Genomic DNA, 15,881 nt, shown 5'->3' with positions numbered 1-15,881 from the left:
GGCAAAGCCCCATCCATGGTTACTGAATGGTGAGTACCTTCTGACTTTGTAGCAATAACAGTAATCATAGGAACAGTCGTATTTAACATGTGCTGAGCAATGTACCATGGACCCACCAGTGTTCATCATTTTACATATCTCTTTTCATCTAAACTGGAACAAGGATCCACCCTGCAAGGCAGAACGAGCATCGTGCCCATTTTACAGATGAGGACACTGAGTTTCACAGAAATTAAATCACTCGCCCAAGGTCACACAGCCAGCAAAGCCGATGCATTCAAACCCAAGCTCAGTTCTGTCTGACTCCCGCGTCCATGCTCCTTCCACTCAGCTGTGCTGCCTCCTTTATGGGCTCATTCAAAGGACAGCTGTAGCCGATTCTCTCATTAACACCTGTGGCTCTGCCTTTTTCCTGAGCTCAGAACACGCTCTGCTGGGTGTCTCCAGGAGAATGTCCCACATCTCCCCTCCCTCACACACTCAGTATATTTATAACCCAACTCTCCACTCTTCCCACGGAACTCAGCTCTCCTTTGAGACGTCTCATGAGATTCTGTTAATGCTTCTGCTATTAGCTGCCCAGGCTTGCACAGCTTCTCAGAATTCCAGTGATCTTTTCATCTTCCTTGATCTTAAAATAAAGCCCCAGTTACCCAACATGGTTATGGATGCCTGCCCAGATGGAAGCCTTGCCTGCCTTACCTCTCTCTCTCCCTTGCTTCAGACACAGGCCTTCTTTCCTGTGTCTTGCTATGGTCCTCCTACTTGCCACGGTCCTACCTCAGAACTATTGCGTGTGCTATCCCTTCCGCCTGCATCAGCGTCCAGCCCGTCCTCCCCTCATAGGCCATTGCAGTTAAGAGACTGGATGTGTAACAATTCATACAGGATCTGGTTTTCTACCAGCCTGAACGCACAGAAAAGGTGAGGACTGGATCTGTCTCATGTAATGCTGCATGCCCAGTGCCTCACATGTAAATACTTGCTCATCATCTCTTACATCTAGGGAGTCGGCTGGCTTTATAGACTCCACCTTTATCACATCTATTTCCCCAGCAGAATGTAAGCTCCACGGGGGCAGTGATTTTTTAATATATTCATTAAATGAATATATGCACCACTTCCATTCCATTTGTCATGCCCCTTCCCTTCACGTTTCAGCAGAATGCCAGATATGACTCCAAACTAGGCTTCTGCCGGAGGGCTCTCTCAGCCGGAGCTGAGGTACTGAACAGACCAGCAGAGAGGGAGAGACAGGCCTCATCCCAGTGACCATGACATCTGAGTTTCCTCACTGTGGGACTTGGAGTCTGTGCAACATTGTGAGACCATCTCATCGCCTTGGTTTATTCTTTGTTGTTGCTGTTAATCTTCACCCAAGGGTATGTGTTCCCCATTGATTTTTAGAGAGAATGGCAGGGAGGAGGGGAGACTGAGAGAGAGAGAGAGATATCAATGTGAGAGAGACACATCGATTGGTTGCCTCCTGCACATGCCCTGACCGGGACCAGGAATCAAGCCTGCAACTGAGGTACATGTCCTTGAGCAGAACTGAACCTGTGACCCTTCAGTCTGTGGACCAACGCTCTAATCACTAAGAACCTTGTTTTGTTCTAATTAAAGTCATTGCCAACATATGGAATTCAGGATCTTCCAAATGGCTGCATTTGTAGGGTTTTAGGGTAAGGGCTAGAGCCAAGTGACATGCAAAAACCTCTTGAAGAAGATGAGAGAGAGAAACACTGTAGCTCAACTACCTGTGCTAAGAAATGACATCAGCTTTACACACCTCTTTGGCAGAGGGAGGTCTCCAGACATCTTGGGCTCATTCATTCAGTAACTGGCTTGTGACAGGGAGTCAGGCATTGTGATAGGAAGTCTAAGGAACACAAATATGTGTGATGCACAGACTTCGAGTCCTGCAGACACCTGGATGGTATGAGGATACCGTACATCAAAGAAAAGCCCATCAAGAAATGACTGCAATGCCTCTGGCTGGGGGAGAACCAGCCACATTCTCACTTTTCACCGTCCGAGGAGCCTGGAAAAACATGGCTGCCCGAGGCCAGGAAAAGGTTAAACACAGAGAGAGCTGCACTTCCAGAAGGTCACTTCAGGGCAAAAAGGAAGGGCATACAGAAACGAGCCAACAGTTTGTGGATGTCAGAAGCTCACAGGTTGGTGGGAACAGCAAGTATTTAAAGACGCCAGAACAGTATGAAAAATGCTTTGATGGAGGGTAAGGGCCACGGGACCACATTGTAAACTTTACGTGGGCAAATTAGGAAAATTTCACTGAGGTGTTGACATGAAGTTAGGTCCTTACTTCCAAGAATTCCTTGTTTAGGAATTTGTTGTCCACAAGGTGAATGAGGAACCAGCCATATCTAATATAAGAGATTCCTCTACAGCAGCGGTTCTCAACCTGTGGATCGTGACCCCTTTGGGGGGTCGAACAACCCTTTCACAGGGGTCGCCTAAGACCATCCTGCATATCAGATATTGACATGATGATTCATAACAGTAGCAACATGACAGTTATGAAGTAGCAACGAAAATAATGTTATGGTTGGGTCACAACATGAGGAACTGTATTTAAAGGGCCAGAAGGTTGAGAACCACTGCTCTATAGGGAAAAGTGGAGGTTAGGGCGCTAAATCACTCTGGGCCCTTTCTGGGAATGGCACAGGGCTGAGGGGACACACAGGCGTATATGTGTATGTCGGAAGGAGAGGTACCCAGTCCTTTTCTCCAGCGATGAGACCATCAACGACAGCAATCACAATAGCAGTGATGGCTGACACCTACATAGCACTTACTATGTGCCAGGGGCTGTTTTAAGTGCTTTTCATAGATAAACTCTCACAGGCAAAAATAGGTGGTGGTGAGGTGGGGCCCAGATAAGGGGGTCACGCATTCAGGCAGGGGCTTGCTTACCTGGCTTGAATCTCCCATTGGTGCCGAAGGAAGAAGCACCAGATTTTCTTCTCCACTTGCCCGGGTGTGAGACACAGGAATAGAGGCTTAAAAAAAACAAAACATCAGAGGCCCCAGCTGGGCAGCTTAGTTGGTTGGAGCATCCCTAACACCAAAAAGGTTTCAGGTTCGATTCCCATTCAGAGCATAGCCTCAGTCCCGATGTGTGTGGGAGGAAACCAATCCATGTTTTTCTCTCACATCAATGTTTTTCTCTCTCTAAAATCAATAAGGATTTTTATTTTTATTTTAAGCATCAGAGGAAGACAGAGTGGGATAGAAGGGCAGGAACCTTGGAGACACACCCAAAAACACTGCCTACCAGTTGTATATCCTTGGGCAGTCATTCCTTCCCCCCACTTGTAAAACAGGGGTGCAAAATGCTTACTTTGCAACGTTGTTGTGGGGCAGGGGTTTAGAAATATGTACAAGATACCCTGGCTTAGGAAGTGCTCAATAAATGGGAATCCTTACTACAGCCTTTTATGCTCCGTGTAGCTAACTGTTCGGGCTCCCCAAAGAAGACACATTCCTGGTCGTGCGGACCATGTCTCAACCATCTTTAAATACCCAGAGCCCGACTTAACCAAAGAAGGCCCTTACCAAGCCCACTGACTTCTTAAATGAGTAACCCAGCACCAAGCACCAGAGCGCTCAGTCCACTTCCAACAAAGGCCGGCTCATTTGGGTCCGTACGGGAGAGAGGACGGTGGTAATCCGCCAGGGGCTCAAGCGCCGAGCCGGCCCAGCAGAATCCACCCGGCCCTTCCCCAGGTTCCCATTGGGCCGAGGAACGCCGGCCCCGGGTCGCTGGACCCTCAGCCAGCTTTGTCCTTGGTGACAGTGCCACCTAGCGAGGGCCCGGGGCACTGCCGCCTGCTCCCTACTCCCGGCAACTGCGGGGACCGCTGCGACTGTGAGCCCTTCAGGCTTCGGGCTTGGGATGGAGAACGCGGTCCTCCCTCCGGGCCGCCTGCTTCCATCCTACGTCCAGGCGAGTGGTTTGGACTATTGAAGCTCTCCTCCCGTGACCCTGGGAAGCCCACGCTGTCCCTCTCCGACCTCGTCCAGACCCCTGGACCTGATCGGCGCGAAGGGTCAGCAATCTCACACTTAATGGACCAGCGATCTATCCCACACTTGGCGGTCCCCTGGCATCGAATCTTCGGGAGTAGGCAGAGCGGGCATTGCCCTCACCAGTCACTGTACAGATGAGGCGACTGGAGGAAGGCAGTCGACCCAAGTCACACAACGGAACGAACCAGCGGCTGGGCCGAGCGAGAATCCCAGCCTCTTGCTACCGGGTCCCTATCTCCTTCCCCAGCTACGCGCCCCTTATTCGGCGTGGCGACCGGGCATGCCCACGTGGCCTCACGAGGGCCGTGGCTGCGGACCCTGCGCCGAGGACCGGCGTGGGTGTGTAGATGGCGGCGGCACGGCGGCCCCCGCAGGTCCCACTCTTCTGTCTCTGCCCACCGAGCGCCCAGCACGGCGGCCGCGACGTGGAGACGCAGGGAAAGGGACCCAGGGCAGGAAACAGAGTCCCGCGCGGGGAGCCCCTGGGAGCACGCGGGGCCGGGTCACGTGAGCGGGGAGAGCAGGCACGCACGCACGCACGCTGTGCGTCAGCACGCACTGAGGCGCTTAAAGTCGGCAAGCCCAGAGCCGCGGTCACATGTGGAGGGTGGCAGTCGAGAACAAGGGGGCGGGAAAGAAGGAGAGGTCACGTGAACGAGGCCGAGCGGGGAGGTCACGTGAGGGGTGGAGGCGGGGCTTCCGAAGAGGAGGAGGAGGGGCGCGCGGCTTCCGGCGGCTGGGGGTGGGGGGAGCGGCGAGCGGAGGGGGGGGCCCTGTCCCGGAGGTGGCGGCGGCGCCATCTTGGCGAAGGGGGGATCAGGAAGTGCGGACCGCGGCGGCGGCGGCGGCGGAGCCCGGAGCGGAGGCCGGAGGCTCCCGGCCCGCCGGCCCCGGAACGGAGCGGAGCGGAGGATGCAGCAGCCGCAGCCGCAGGGGCAGCAGCAGCCGGGGCCGGGGCAGCAGCTGGGGGGCCAGGGGGCGGCGCCGGGGGCCGGGGGCGGCCCAGGGGGGGGCCCGGGGCCGGGGCCCTGCCTGAGGCGGGAGCTGAAGCTGCTCGAGTCCATCTTCCACCGCGGCCACGAGCGCTTCCGCATTGCCAGCGCCTGCCTGGACGAGCTGAGCTGCGAGTTCCTGCTGGCCGGGGCCGGAGGGGCCGGGGCGGGGGCCACGCCCGGCCCGCATCTCCCCGCACGGGGCTCGGTGCCTGGGGATCCCGTCCGCATCCACTGCAACATCACGGTGAGGACCCCCGTGCGTGCGCCCCCATAGGAGCCCCCTCTCAGCGACTCCAGGTCCCCCCGCACAGCTTTTTTATCTCGAGGGACCTGGGAGGCCGAGTCCCCCCTCGGGGCTCGCTCCTTCCCTCCGGTTACACTGTGCCTGCCCCTGGAGGTTCTGCCGGGCACCCAGAAGCTCCCCCCTGGACCCTTCCTCGTGAGGTACCCCCTGACACGCAGCGCCGCCACTACCCCTCTCCACTCACCCACCCACCCGCGTCCCCAGGCTCACGATTTGGGGTTCTCCACGGCTTCACCCTGCCACCTGGGAGTGCCCTTTGCTTCCCCTCGCGCTCATTGCCCGGTTCCAGGCCTCTGCCCCGACCTCAGCTGGAAGGACTTGGTCCGGAGCTCGACACGTTTCAGTGATGCCCCCTCTCACGGCACCTTTCGCTTCGGACGCTGCCACCTGTGAGAGCCCTGCCCAGGCGCCTCTCCTCAGCCCCTCCGCCTCCGAATGTACCTGGTGGAGGTTGCAGTCCGCTCACCCTCTTCTTCCTCTCCTTCGGGTTCCCTTTCATTCTGGTGTAACCTCTAACTCTCCTTTTGCCCCAGCTGGGAGCAGATCTGCCACTCCCTGGCTGTTCCCTGAGGATATCGCCAGTTGTCCTGGGTTGTGTGTTGCCTCTCCTGGTAATGGTGGTCATGTTTGAGGACGATCCCGTTCCGAACAAGACACAGTTCCTTTTCTCCCCAGTGGACATCATTCCACCCTCTGCTTGCTGGGCTAGTGCCCCCGCACAGACCCCTTGAGGAGGGCTGGTACCCCGGGATTGCCGGGTACTGTGTGGTGTAGCACTTGCACTACCTGCTGTGATCACGTGCAGCCTGGTTAGGACTCGGAGAACAGTACTTGATCCGGGCAGGCAGCAGGCTGCAAATGGGAGCAGTCTGGGGAAAGACAGGCTTGTGGATTGTGTGGGACTTTGGGTCCTGATTCAGTTTACACGGTTCCTGTTTTCCCTTTCCTTCATCAAACCAGGTCAAGGTTTGGCGAGGCAGGCCTCGGCTCAGATTGGAGGATGTCCCACCAAAACTCGCGCGTCCCACTTCTTCTTTCTTCTTCCATCCCCACCAACCACACACATCACCTTTTTTCCTACTAAAGTAGGAAGTTAAGATTGACGCACTAGGTGTGGCTTAGGTGAAGACTGGGGCATCTTGAATAATTTGTTTCCCTCCGGCGTTGAGGATTAGAACCACGGCAGAGCTGAAACCCCTAGTAACGTGGAAATGGTTTCCTTGGCAGATGTGGAAACTTCAGGAGTTAATTTTGTTCCTGAATTTAGCTACTAATTCCTTACGGGTAGGTTTTACCCCTTCTACCTGCCCTTCCAGTTGCCAGCGGCCATCTACTATCTTTGTCCCTAAAAGGAAGTTAATTTAGAAGGTTCTCGGTTGGACGCCCTGTGGCCCCTGTAAAGGAGACTTGGCCTGAACTGGCCCCTTGGTTGAGGGAGGGGGGAGTCTGGTCCGCCGCCTTTGGCACTGTGGCTCAGGAATGCTGGGAATGTTCGCGGCGTAGGCCCTTCCAGCCTGCCATGTGGAGCCCGCATCCTACGCCTGGACGAAGAGGGTGGCAGGTTCCCGAGAGCGGTGGGGAGATTGGCCTTTGAGGGGTCCTGTTGGAAGTGGGGTGTGGAAATTCTGCTACCCTTTCACTTTTAGATTCTGGAGATACAATCTAGTTTTCAATCCCTGCTTCCGCAGTTAAACTGAAAGTGGCCTGTAGTCTGCTTTTTTCACATCAGTGTGATTGTGGTGAGGTGATCTGCTCCTCAGCTGATTGTGGAGCTTGAAAATCAGAAGAGGACTTGGTGCTGGGTGTGGGAGAACTTCAAGTCCAGAACCTGGATAAGCCCCCTCACTGTTCTCAGGGTGTGGCTGTGCTGCTCTCTCCCCTCATGGCCTAGGGTTCCTCGGAAAGCTGCTGGACTAGATACTGACCTGCTGAGCTGGGCTTCCGTGAGCTGGAGAAAGAGCAAAGGAACGAGAAGTTTTGAGGAGTGGAGGGCAGGCAAAATGTAGCTTTTCCCAGAGCTGCCCATCTTGACCGCGCTCTCTGCTCTTTTTCCCGCCAGGAGTCATACCCTGCTGTGCCCCCCATCTGGTCGGTGGAGTCTGATGACCCAAACTTGGCTGCTGTCTTGGAGAGGCTGGTGGACATAAAGAAGGGGAATACTCTGGTAAGGGCCCCATATCTTGAAGGCGAACTGTGAAAGGGAGACACCTGGAAAGTGGGTGGTGCAGTAGGCTGAACTGTGGGGGCTGACTTCTTGGGGGAGTTGCTTGCAAAGGACAAAGGGGGAGACCTATGCCAGCCCCAGGATGGGTCCAGTAAACTCTCCCACAGCTACGTGGTCCATAAGATTAGTGAACTAGGTACCAATGTGGGTTCTGAGCTAAGAGCTCATCCATGTACCTGTCCAGATTGGTTTGGAAAGTATTTGATGTCACTGTGGTCCCCTACCCCCCAGCTATTGCAGCATCTGAAGAGGATCATCTCCGACCTGTGTAAACTCTATAACCTCCCTCAGCATCCAGATGTGGAGATGCTGGATCAGCCCTTGCCCGCAGACCAGGTGAGGAGCCGAGGGGCTCAGGCCTTGTGCACAGTTACCCCGCAGACAGCACTCAGGCGATGGAGGCAAATCTGCAGCAGTTCCTCTGCACCCGACCCAAACACACACACACACACGTGTTGTGACTCTTGGCTTCTTTTTTCCCCAGATGGGAATCTAGTTAAATGGGACGCTAATAGCTTCACCTATCAAAACTCACTCTCATGGGCAATATACCTTATGTGGAGAAGTAGGGGTGGGGGGGTGGGGGTCCAGTAGAAGTTGGTGGCCATTGGGGTCTCAGGCCCCTTGTTAAGAACCAAGAAGCAAGAATCCCTCTTGGGGAAAATAAACTGGGATTTGTGAGGTGGGTGACAGAAATAGCCACTCTGCTTCTCTTCTATACTTTGGCATATGGTAGGAGGAGAGTAATGGGCTGCTAGTGAAGTCATTGCCTGGGCTGTTGCTTCCACTCAGATCTGGCTGGTGGACAGGCTGGCAGCGTTATGGATGGGCACACAGCTTCCAGACCTGGGAGCTTGGGGGAGTAGGTGAGAGGTTGCATTCTAGGAAGCCACTGGGCTCTGATCTCCCACCTTTCCTCTCCCCACTGCAGTGCACACAGGAAGACGTGTCTTCGGAAGATGAAGATGAGGAGATGCCTGAGGTAGGCTTGCCACCTGAGGCAGCATCGGAAACTTTCAATCAGCAGCTTTGAGCATCCACAGTGTACAGAGCTCCAGGGTAGCCCTAGCCTGTTTTGCTCAATGGTTAGAGCGTTGGCCCGTGGACTGGAGGGTCCTGGGTTTGATTCTGGTCAAGGACACATACCTCGGTTGCAGGCTTGATCCCTGGCCCCCGACCGGGGCCTGTGCGGGAGGCAACCAGTCCATATGTCTCTCTCATCGATGTTTCTCTCTGTCTCTCTCCCTTCGTTCCACTCTGTCTAAAAATCAATGGAAAAAAAATATCCTCGGGTGAGGATTAACAGAGCTCCAGTCTAAACTGGGGAGGGAAAAATGCCAGTGAGTAAAGACAGATTCTCTGACCTGGGGGAATGGCCAGTGTAATAGAGGAGACAGGGCACTCACATCCAACCACTGAAGACAGTCAAGTGCAAATCTGTTTATACCAAATAGCAACAAGTTAATTTCTTTTCCTTTTTCTTTTTTTTTAATCCTCACCCGAGGATATTTTTCCATTATTTTTAGAGAGAGGAAGGGAGTGGGAGAGACAGAGAGAGAAACATTGGACTGGTTGCCTCCCGCACTAGCCCTGACCTGGGGCCGGGGATCCTGCCAGCAACGAGGTACGTGCCCTTGACCGGGAATTGAACCCGACACCCTTCTGACCATGGGCCACTGCTTGTCCACTAAGCCAAACTGGTCAGGCTGCAGCAAGGTAATTTCAGATGGCTTTGAGCAGGCCTGGGTTTGCATCCTGTATCTCCAAGGTTATCTTAACTTGGGAATTTTACCAAGCTGCAGTTTCCCTATTTATAAAACAGAATTATGGTATCTACTGTATATGGTTGTCTTAAAGATTAAATGAGGCATTGCATGTAAAACGCTTCATGCAGTACATAGTGCTAAACAATTTATCTGGTATATTTTAAAAACAGGTATTTCTGCATAATATTACAATTAAGAACTTGAGCTTCGGAGCCAGACAGATTTGATTCGCATTTTAGCTCTGCTAAGAGTTGTATGGCTTTGGACATGAGAGTTAACATTACCAGACCTCCGTTCCTTACCTGTAAAAACGGGAGTACTGATAACATAAGGGCACGGTGTTGTGAGAACTAACCGAGCTCGTGTGTATAGCATCCAGTATAGTGCCCAACATAATAAACGTTCAGTAGATGTCAGCATCGAGGTAATAATTAGGAAGTCAGTATTGCCGTGTCCTGCTAGAGCCAGGTCACTTGGATTGCTTTGTCTCCACGCATTGCATTCATGTCCCAGGTTCTGTAACTTTGTTAAGGTCTTAAGACACAAAAGACTCACGACACATGAAACTTCCTCCTGTCAGAGAGGAGAGAGCCCTCTGCGCCATCACCCAGCATCTAACAGGGCTCGCATCCTGGACATGGGCTTTCCCATCATGCACAGTGGGCTCTGTGCGTGATGGAAAGGCAGGGTGAGTTCTGTTCTTGACCTCTACCAAGCTCCCTCACTGGACCGCCTTCTTCATTTCCCTCTTGTCAGTGGTGCCTGTGCTGACTCAGGTCATGCACCTGGGCGGGCATGAGATTTCTGATCCAGGTTCCTCCTTTAACCTGGAGAGTCCTGAGAATTCTTGGGCACAGTAGTCACCTGGTGAAACATGATCTCTCACAGTGTCAGGCCAAAGTCATTCTAGGAATTAAGAGCTGCTGCCAAGGGAGAGTTTTAGGAACGTTGGAGCAGGGTCAGGCTGAGAAACGAGGAATGAGTCTCTGCTTCCCTAGACCCGTACGTATTTCTGCTGTAGGACTGAATGGGAGGGGGTTTGCCTTGTCCTTTAGATTGTGGAGGGAATGGGGCTGGGAATTGTTGCCGGAACAGAAAGGATGCTGTGTTCCTTAGCTTGCTGGAGAGTCCACTGTTCCTTAACTTGCAGCTCTAGACCAAATGGGACTGGGAAGGCGATGGCCCCTCTCCACAACCTGTGTTGGTTTCTTTTCTCTATCCCATCCCACCTCCAGGACACAGAAGACCTAGATCACTATGAAATGAAAGAGGAAGAGCCAGCTGAGGGCAAGAAATCGGAAGATGATGGCATCGGAAAAGAAAACTTGGCTATCCTAGAGAAAATTAAAAAGAACCAGAGGCAAGATTACTTAAATGTACGTACCTTCTAGGGAGAGGCTGGGCCAAGGGGTGGTGGGTACTGGCTAGAAGGTGGTAGGCCATCACCTATCCGTCTGGGAGCAGTCTGTTTTCTGGGGTGAGTTATGGGTGTGCCTAATCCTTGCTTAGATCCTGAACAAGCTGCCCGGCTGCCCCTAAGGTCTAAACCACATGACCCTGAGGCGTGTCTTCCCTCCCTGGCAGGGGGCAGTGTCTGGCTCGGTGCAGGCCACTGACCGGCTGATGAAGGAGCTCAGGGATATATACCGATCACAGAGTTTCAAAGGTGGTGAGTTTGCCTCCGGGAAGGGCCTGGACAGGAGTCTCTAAGGACACGAGCCAGAATGGAGCGCCTCAAGCCAGTGGCCCAGATTGGCCGCATGTCCATGGGTGCACCTGGAGCCTCTGATCCTTTTCTTCTCGGCCTGGGTGGATCCTCATCTGGACCATCCTGCTAACACCTGTCTTCCCGCCTTCCAGGAAACTATGCAGTCGAACTGGTGAATGACAGTCTTTATGATTGGAATGTCAAACTCCTCAAGTGAGTGGGGATTCTGGGATTGGAAAAGAAGTGGAGGCCGAGTATGTGGGGAGCCACTGTGCTGGGCGTCCTGGGCAGTCCCAGGAGCCGGTGTGGGCAGTGGGGTGTCCCTCTGCTGCTCGCCAGGGGGGAGGTGGGGGTCGACACAAGGCGCCTGAGCTAGGACAGGGAGTCAGCCCAGACTCATTGCTTCATAGAGTTGACCAGGACAGCGCTTTGCACAACGATCTCCAGATCCTCAAAGAGAAAGAAGGTGCAGACTTCATCCTACTTAACTTTTCCTTTAAAGTAAGTCTTTTCCCTCCCAGCCCCTCCCTCCTGGCCTAGGCTTCCTTCTCCACCGGACAATCTTGTGGCAGATCCTGGCCTCGCCCCCTAATCATTGCCTTTGTCTCTCACAGGATAACTTTCCATTTGACCCACCGTTTGTCAGGGTTGTGTCTCCAGTCCTTTCAGGAGGGTGAGTGGCTGAGGGCAGCTCCTGTTACAGAAGGTGAGAAAGGGGCGTGAGCTTTTGCCAGGCACAACTGACTAACCTTTCTTCTGCAGGTATGTGCTGGGTGGAGGTGCCATCTGCATGGAACTTCTCACCAAGCAGGTGAGCCTGCCTCTTGCTCTTGGTCAGGCTGGCCAGGGCCGGGCTCGGCTGAGCTTCACCGCACGCCTCTATGGCTTTTGGGTGATGGGCTTAACCTTCCATTTTGCCAGGCAGAGCCCGGCACCCATTGACCCAGACAAACAGGTGGTGGCTGTTCCGGGAGTGAAGGGCAGGACCCCCTCCACAGGCACAGCTCCTTGCTGGAGAACAGGTGTGAGGTGTCTGGGAACTCTCCTGACTTGCTGCTCCTGTTTCCCAGGGCTGGAGCAGTGCCTACTCGATAGAGTCCGTGATCATGCAGATCAGTGCCACACTGGTGAAGGGGAAAGCACGAGTGCAGTTTGGAGCCAACAAAGTAAGGAGCTGGGGCTGCTGGACGGGCTGGAGCCAGGTGCCCAGGCCGCCCTCTCTGAGGGGCCAAGCGGACGAAGCATCGGATGCCTGGGCCTGGGACACCGTGGTGGGCACAGGAGAGGGCCTTGGCCTGAGGGGCCGCCTAGGAGTTGGGGAGGACACAGGTCTGGAAAGGGAAGGCTATGGGATTGCATCCCGAGGGGCCTACAGGTGGGACACTTCTATGTTAACAGACCACAAGTTTGGGTCTCTGGGTGACAGTTCATGGAAGGCGAGGGGCGGTAAAGCCGCAGCTGGCCATGGCCTGACCTGGCGGCTTCCTCTCCCCAGTCTCAATACAGTCTGACAAGAGCACAGCAGTCCTACAAGTCCTTGGTGCAGATCCACGAAAAAAACGGTGAGGCTGGAGCCAGGACTCGGGATTCGGACACTCGGAAGGCCTGAGGTTTTCCCTTCCAGCCAAGTAGCAAGGACCCCCTTCTGGTTTCTGAGCCTTTATCACCCATTAACACAGCACCTGCCCGCTACCCAGAGAAGGGCTAGAGGTGGCTCCCTCCACGGCCTCCTCTCCAGAAAAGCACCAGCCATCATACCCCATGTGGACTCGGTGCTGCCCCTTCCCAGCCACCCCATGGAAAGCTCACCTCACCCTGTCGTCTCCGGCTGGGCACAGCCTCCCCCCTTGCTTATGCTCTCCAGGTGGGCAGTCTCCCTGCACCTCTCCCCGCACTGGAAGCCCTGCCTAGGGTCATTTCACCTGTCATCCTGGAGTCTTCAGTGATCGGGGCTGGGAGCAGGGACTTCAGCCTCCACCTCACTGTTGGGTTTCTTTGCAGGCTGGTACACACCCCCAAAGGAAGATGGCTAACCCTGGAGCGCCGTCCCCCTCCTCCTTCCCCAGGCACCACTGGACCAATTACCTTTGAATGCTGTATTTGGATCTCACGCTGCCTCTGTGGTTCCCTCCCTCATTTTTCCTGGACGTGATAGCTCTGCCTATTGCAGGACAATGATGGCTATTCTAAACGCTAAGGAAAAAAACAAACACCGAACTGTTTCAAGTACTCAAGACTGACTTACAGACCAACCAACCACCTGGCTGGAACCCTTGCTAGCAGGCATTCTTATAAAAGAAACTTTTGAGCCTCCTTATATTGCTGGAAACTCAGCTGTGCTCCAGACTAGAGCCTCCTTACCTATGCTATGGATTTTTAATTTATTTTCTCTTATTTCATGTACACTGCTTTTTTTGGTTACAGTGTATGATGGATGTGTATGAAAAAAATGTATCTTTGGGAAAACAATTACAGTTTGTTAATTTGAAGATGCTGGTCTTGACTCATCTTTCTTTTTGTTCCCATATCCACCCCACCCCCATCCCCGAAACTATTTGGGTGGTGGGGGAGGGGTCGAGATGAGAGGCTACACTTCACTGCTAAAGCCAGAGGAAGGTGGATTCGTCTGAAGGCCTCTGGAGCGACCAGCACTCGTCCCCCTGGCATGCAGAGCCTGCCCTGCTGAGCCACGGTGTAGCAGGCTGGAATGACGACCTTAATTCTTAGGACTACTTTTCTCTTCTACTTGCAGATGTTTTCAAATTTCTAAGAACAAGGAAATGGGAAAGGAGGCTTACCAGGCTGCTGTTTCATGGAATTGCTTTTAAATGAATTGAGTGGTGATGGAGGCAGTCTCGTGTGTACTCAGCCTCCGGTCTCAGCAGTATGCTCTGTATGCCACAACTCCGGCGTCGCCGATCCCTCCCTCCCGGGAAATGGCTTCTGGCTAGCTTCTTTGCTCACCCTCCTCTCTCTCACTTCCCTTGGTCTCATAAGAGAAAACAGGTATAGCTCTGAGATTGTTTGGCTTGAAAAACTGTGGATTCTTTTCAAGCCACTTCCATAAGATGGGTCCTCTGGGAAGGTGAGCTTTCAGGGGGCTGTTGTGTACACCTGTGTCCCCACCCCAGGCCCTGGGAACGGCTGGGGCGGGGAGAGTGAGGTAGGAAGTCTGCGGGGCTAGAACCGTCAGTGCTGTGCTGTCTGTACGTGCTGTTTAAAAGGAAGGGTATGAGGTCTGTTTGACGCGTGCTGCCCGCCTCCCGTCAGTGAGCTTGCGTTGGGGTTGAGACAGGCTCTGAGGGACAGACTATGCCTGCAGACTAGGTGATGACCGCAATAACAGAAGCCAGGGGTGGCTCAGTGGCGATGCTAGTCTTAGCCCAGAATTGAGAGCGCTGCCTGGGTGCCTATAGGATGTCAGTTCTATGATGCTTTAACATTGGTCATTTCCCCCCATTTTCTTTTAAGGGATTAATGTCTTGCTGCTTCAGGTGGATGGAGAGTTCAACAGTCCCCCTCAATGCTGCTCTAACTCTACCCACACCCACCTGATATGGGGTGCTAAAGTTTAGATAAAGTGGGGACCTTAGGGGCAAACTTATTCCATAGAGCGAAAATCTGGTTTTCAAGGCCTTTGTGGCTTTCTTCTGAACTGATCACCAGCCCTGGCTGACATGTAGATTGTGTTTTTAGTAACGTGTACTGTGAGCTGTCCTCTGTATAATGTATTTTGTAATGTATTTTTCTCATCTACCAAAGGATGAAACAAATAAAGTTATTTAAATAGTTTGGCTCTAATCAATTTTTTTAAAGAAATAATGGGGTCCCTGTTCCCCTGCCATAAGGGAGGCACCAGCTCCTGTGAGTTGTACAGCAACTCTCAGAGAACAGAGAACCCCCCACTTTTCTTGTCAAACCTAATATTCCCTTTATGACCTTAAGTTTAGGGTTCTCATGGCGTTACAAATCATGGGAGAATCAAAGCCATATCGTGAATCAATTTCCTTCTAAGACAAGAAGTGAAACAGCTCTTTGAGGTCAGTATCCTGCACCTGAAGTGTGAATGAATCTCCATCCCAGGCAGGGTCTGCCCAGCCCAGAGCCCGCAGCCAGAGCTGAGTAAGAGCCTGAGACAGCTCACCTCACTGCCGTGGGGAGGGGAGGGCAGAGCTGGGGAGGGGTGGCCAGACAGGAATCAATCACCCAAACTCGTGAACCGTGCCAACATTTATTCTCCGTGGGGATGGCTCACTGGTTAAATGTTCCCCACCTGGTTCTGCAATGGAATCCCAGGAAAATAAAGCAGTGGGCCCTTCCATTCTCCAGAATCTCCAGAATCTGTTAGAGCAATTTATATCGTGCTCTGGGGGCACAAAAAAAAGACAGAAAATAAATACATGGCCACCTGAAGCTTCCCATGTAAGCTTCGTAGGTTTGGTTCAAATGTCCATACTGAGTGGGGAACTGAAGACACATGACAAATTTGAGACTTTTCTGAGAGGAGCTGAGGGTAAAGGCAAATGCAAGTCAATCCTGGGCACCAGTGTGGCCTTGCGAGTGGAAGGGGGACACAGGTCAGGGCAGGCAGGGGGAGGGGAAAGGGGAGGGGGCACGAAGAATATATAAGGGAGGGAGCTGATGCTAGCCACATCATCTTAACTCTTCAAACTTCAGGATTTGTGGCTGCAAGAGAAAGAGAAAGTCTCAGTGGGAAGGAAGGACCATGTCAGCCAGTCTACCCGACCCCTTGGGTAACTTCAGGTTATTTTGTCTAAGCCTCTAAGGGAATGCCAGATAAATCCACAATCCAGGCCTTGGCACTGGCCCA

At 53.3% G+C, this 15,881-nt stretch overlaps 2 protein-coding genes across 3 annotated transcripts in view; one reads left to right on the top strand and one right to left on the bottom strand.

The window, feature by feature from the left end:
- Positions 1 to 4,965: 4,965 nt before the first annotated feature.
- On the top strand, positions 4,966 to 14,841 carry UBE2Q1 (ubiquitin conjugating enzyme E2 Q1; the record flags this gene model as incomplete). Its single annotated transcript, XM_081112993.1, has 13 exons — positions 4,966 to 5,292; positions 7,412 to 7,516; positions 7,808 to 7,912; positions 8,508 to 8,558; positions 10,578 to 10,718; positions 10,927 to 11,011; positions 11,203 to 11,263; positions 11,461 to 11,551; positions 11,665 to 11,723; positions 11,813 to 11,861; positions 12,121 to 12,216; positions 12,546 to 12,612; positions 13,052 to 14,841. 13 exons carry the CDS (start codon positions 4,966 to 4,968, stop codon positions 13,081 to 13,083), a joined length of 1,269 nt encoding a protein of 422 aa, XP_080969119.1. The 3' UTR covers positions 13,084 to 14,841.
- Positions 14,835 to 15,881, bottom strand: part of TDRD10 (tudor domain containing 10) — a 20,737-nt gene continuing 19,690 nt past the window's right edge. For both annotated transcript variants that reach the window (XM_081112995.1, XM_081112994.1), the window contains exon 13: positions 14,835 to 15,736. In XM_081112995.1, coding sequence (XP_080969121.1) covers positions 15,704 to 15,736 — 33 coding nt within the window. In that variant the 3' untranslated portion in view covers positions 14,835 to 15,703. The remainder of the gene's footprint in view (positions 15,737 to 15,881) is intronic.

The sequence above is a fragment of the Myotis nattereri genome, assembly GCF_964212035.1.
Source record: "Myotis nattereri genome assembly, chromosome: 18".
NCBI lineage: Eukaryota > Metazoa > Chordata > Mammalia > Chiroptera > Vespertilionidae > Myotis > Myotis nattereri.
This window is presented reverse-complemented; position numbering and strand designations above follow the sequence as displayed.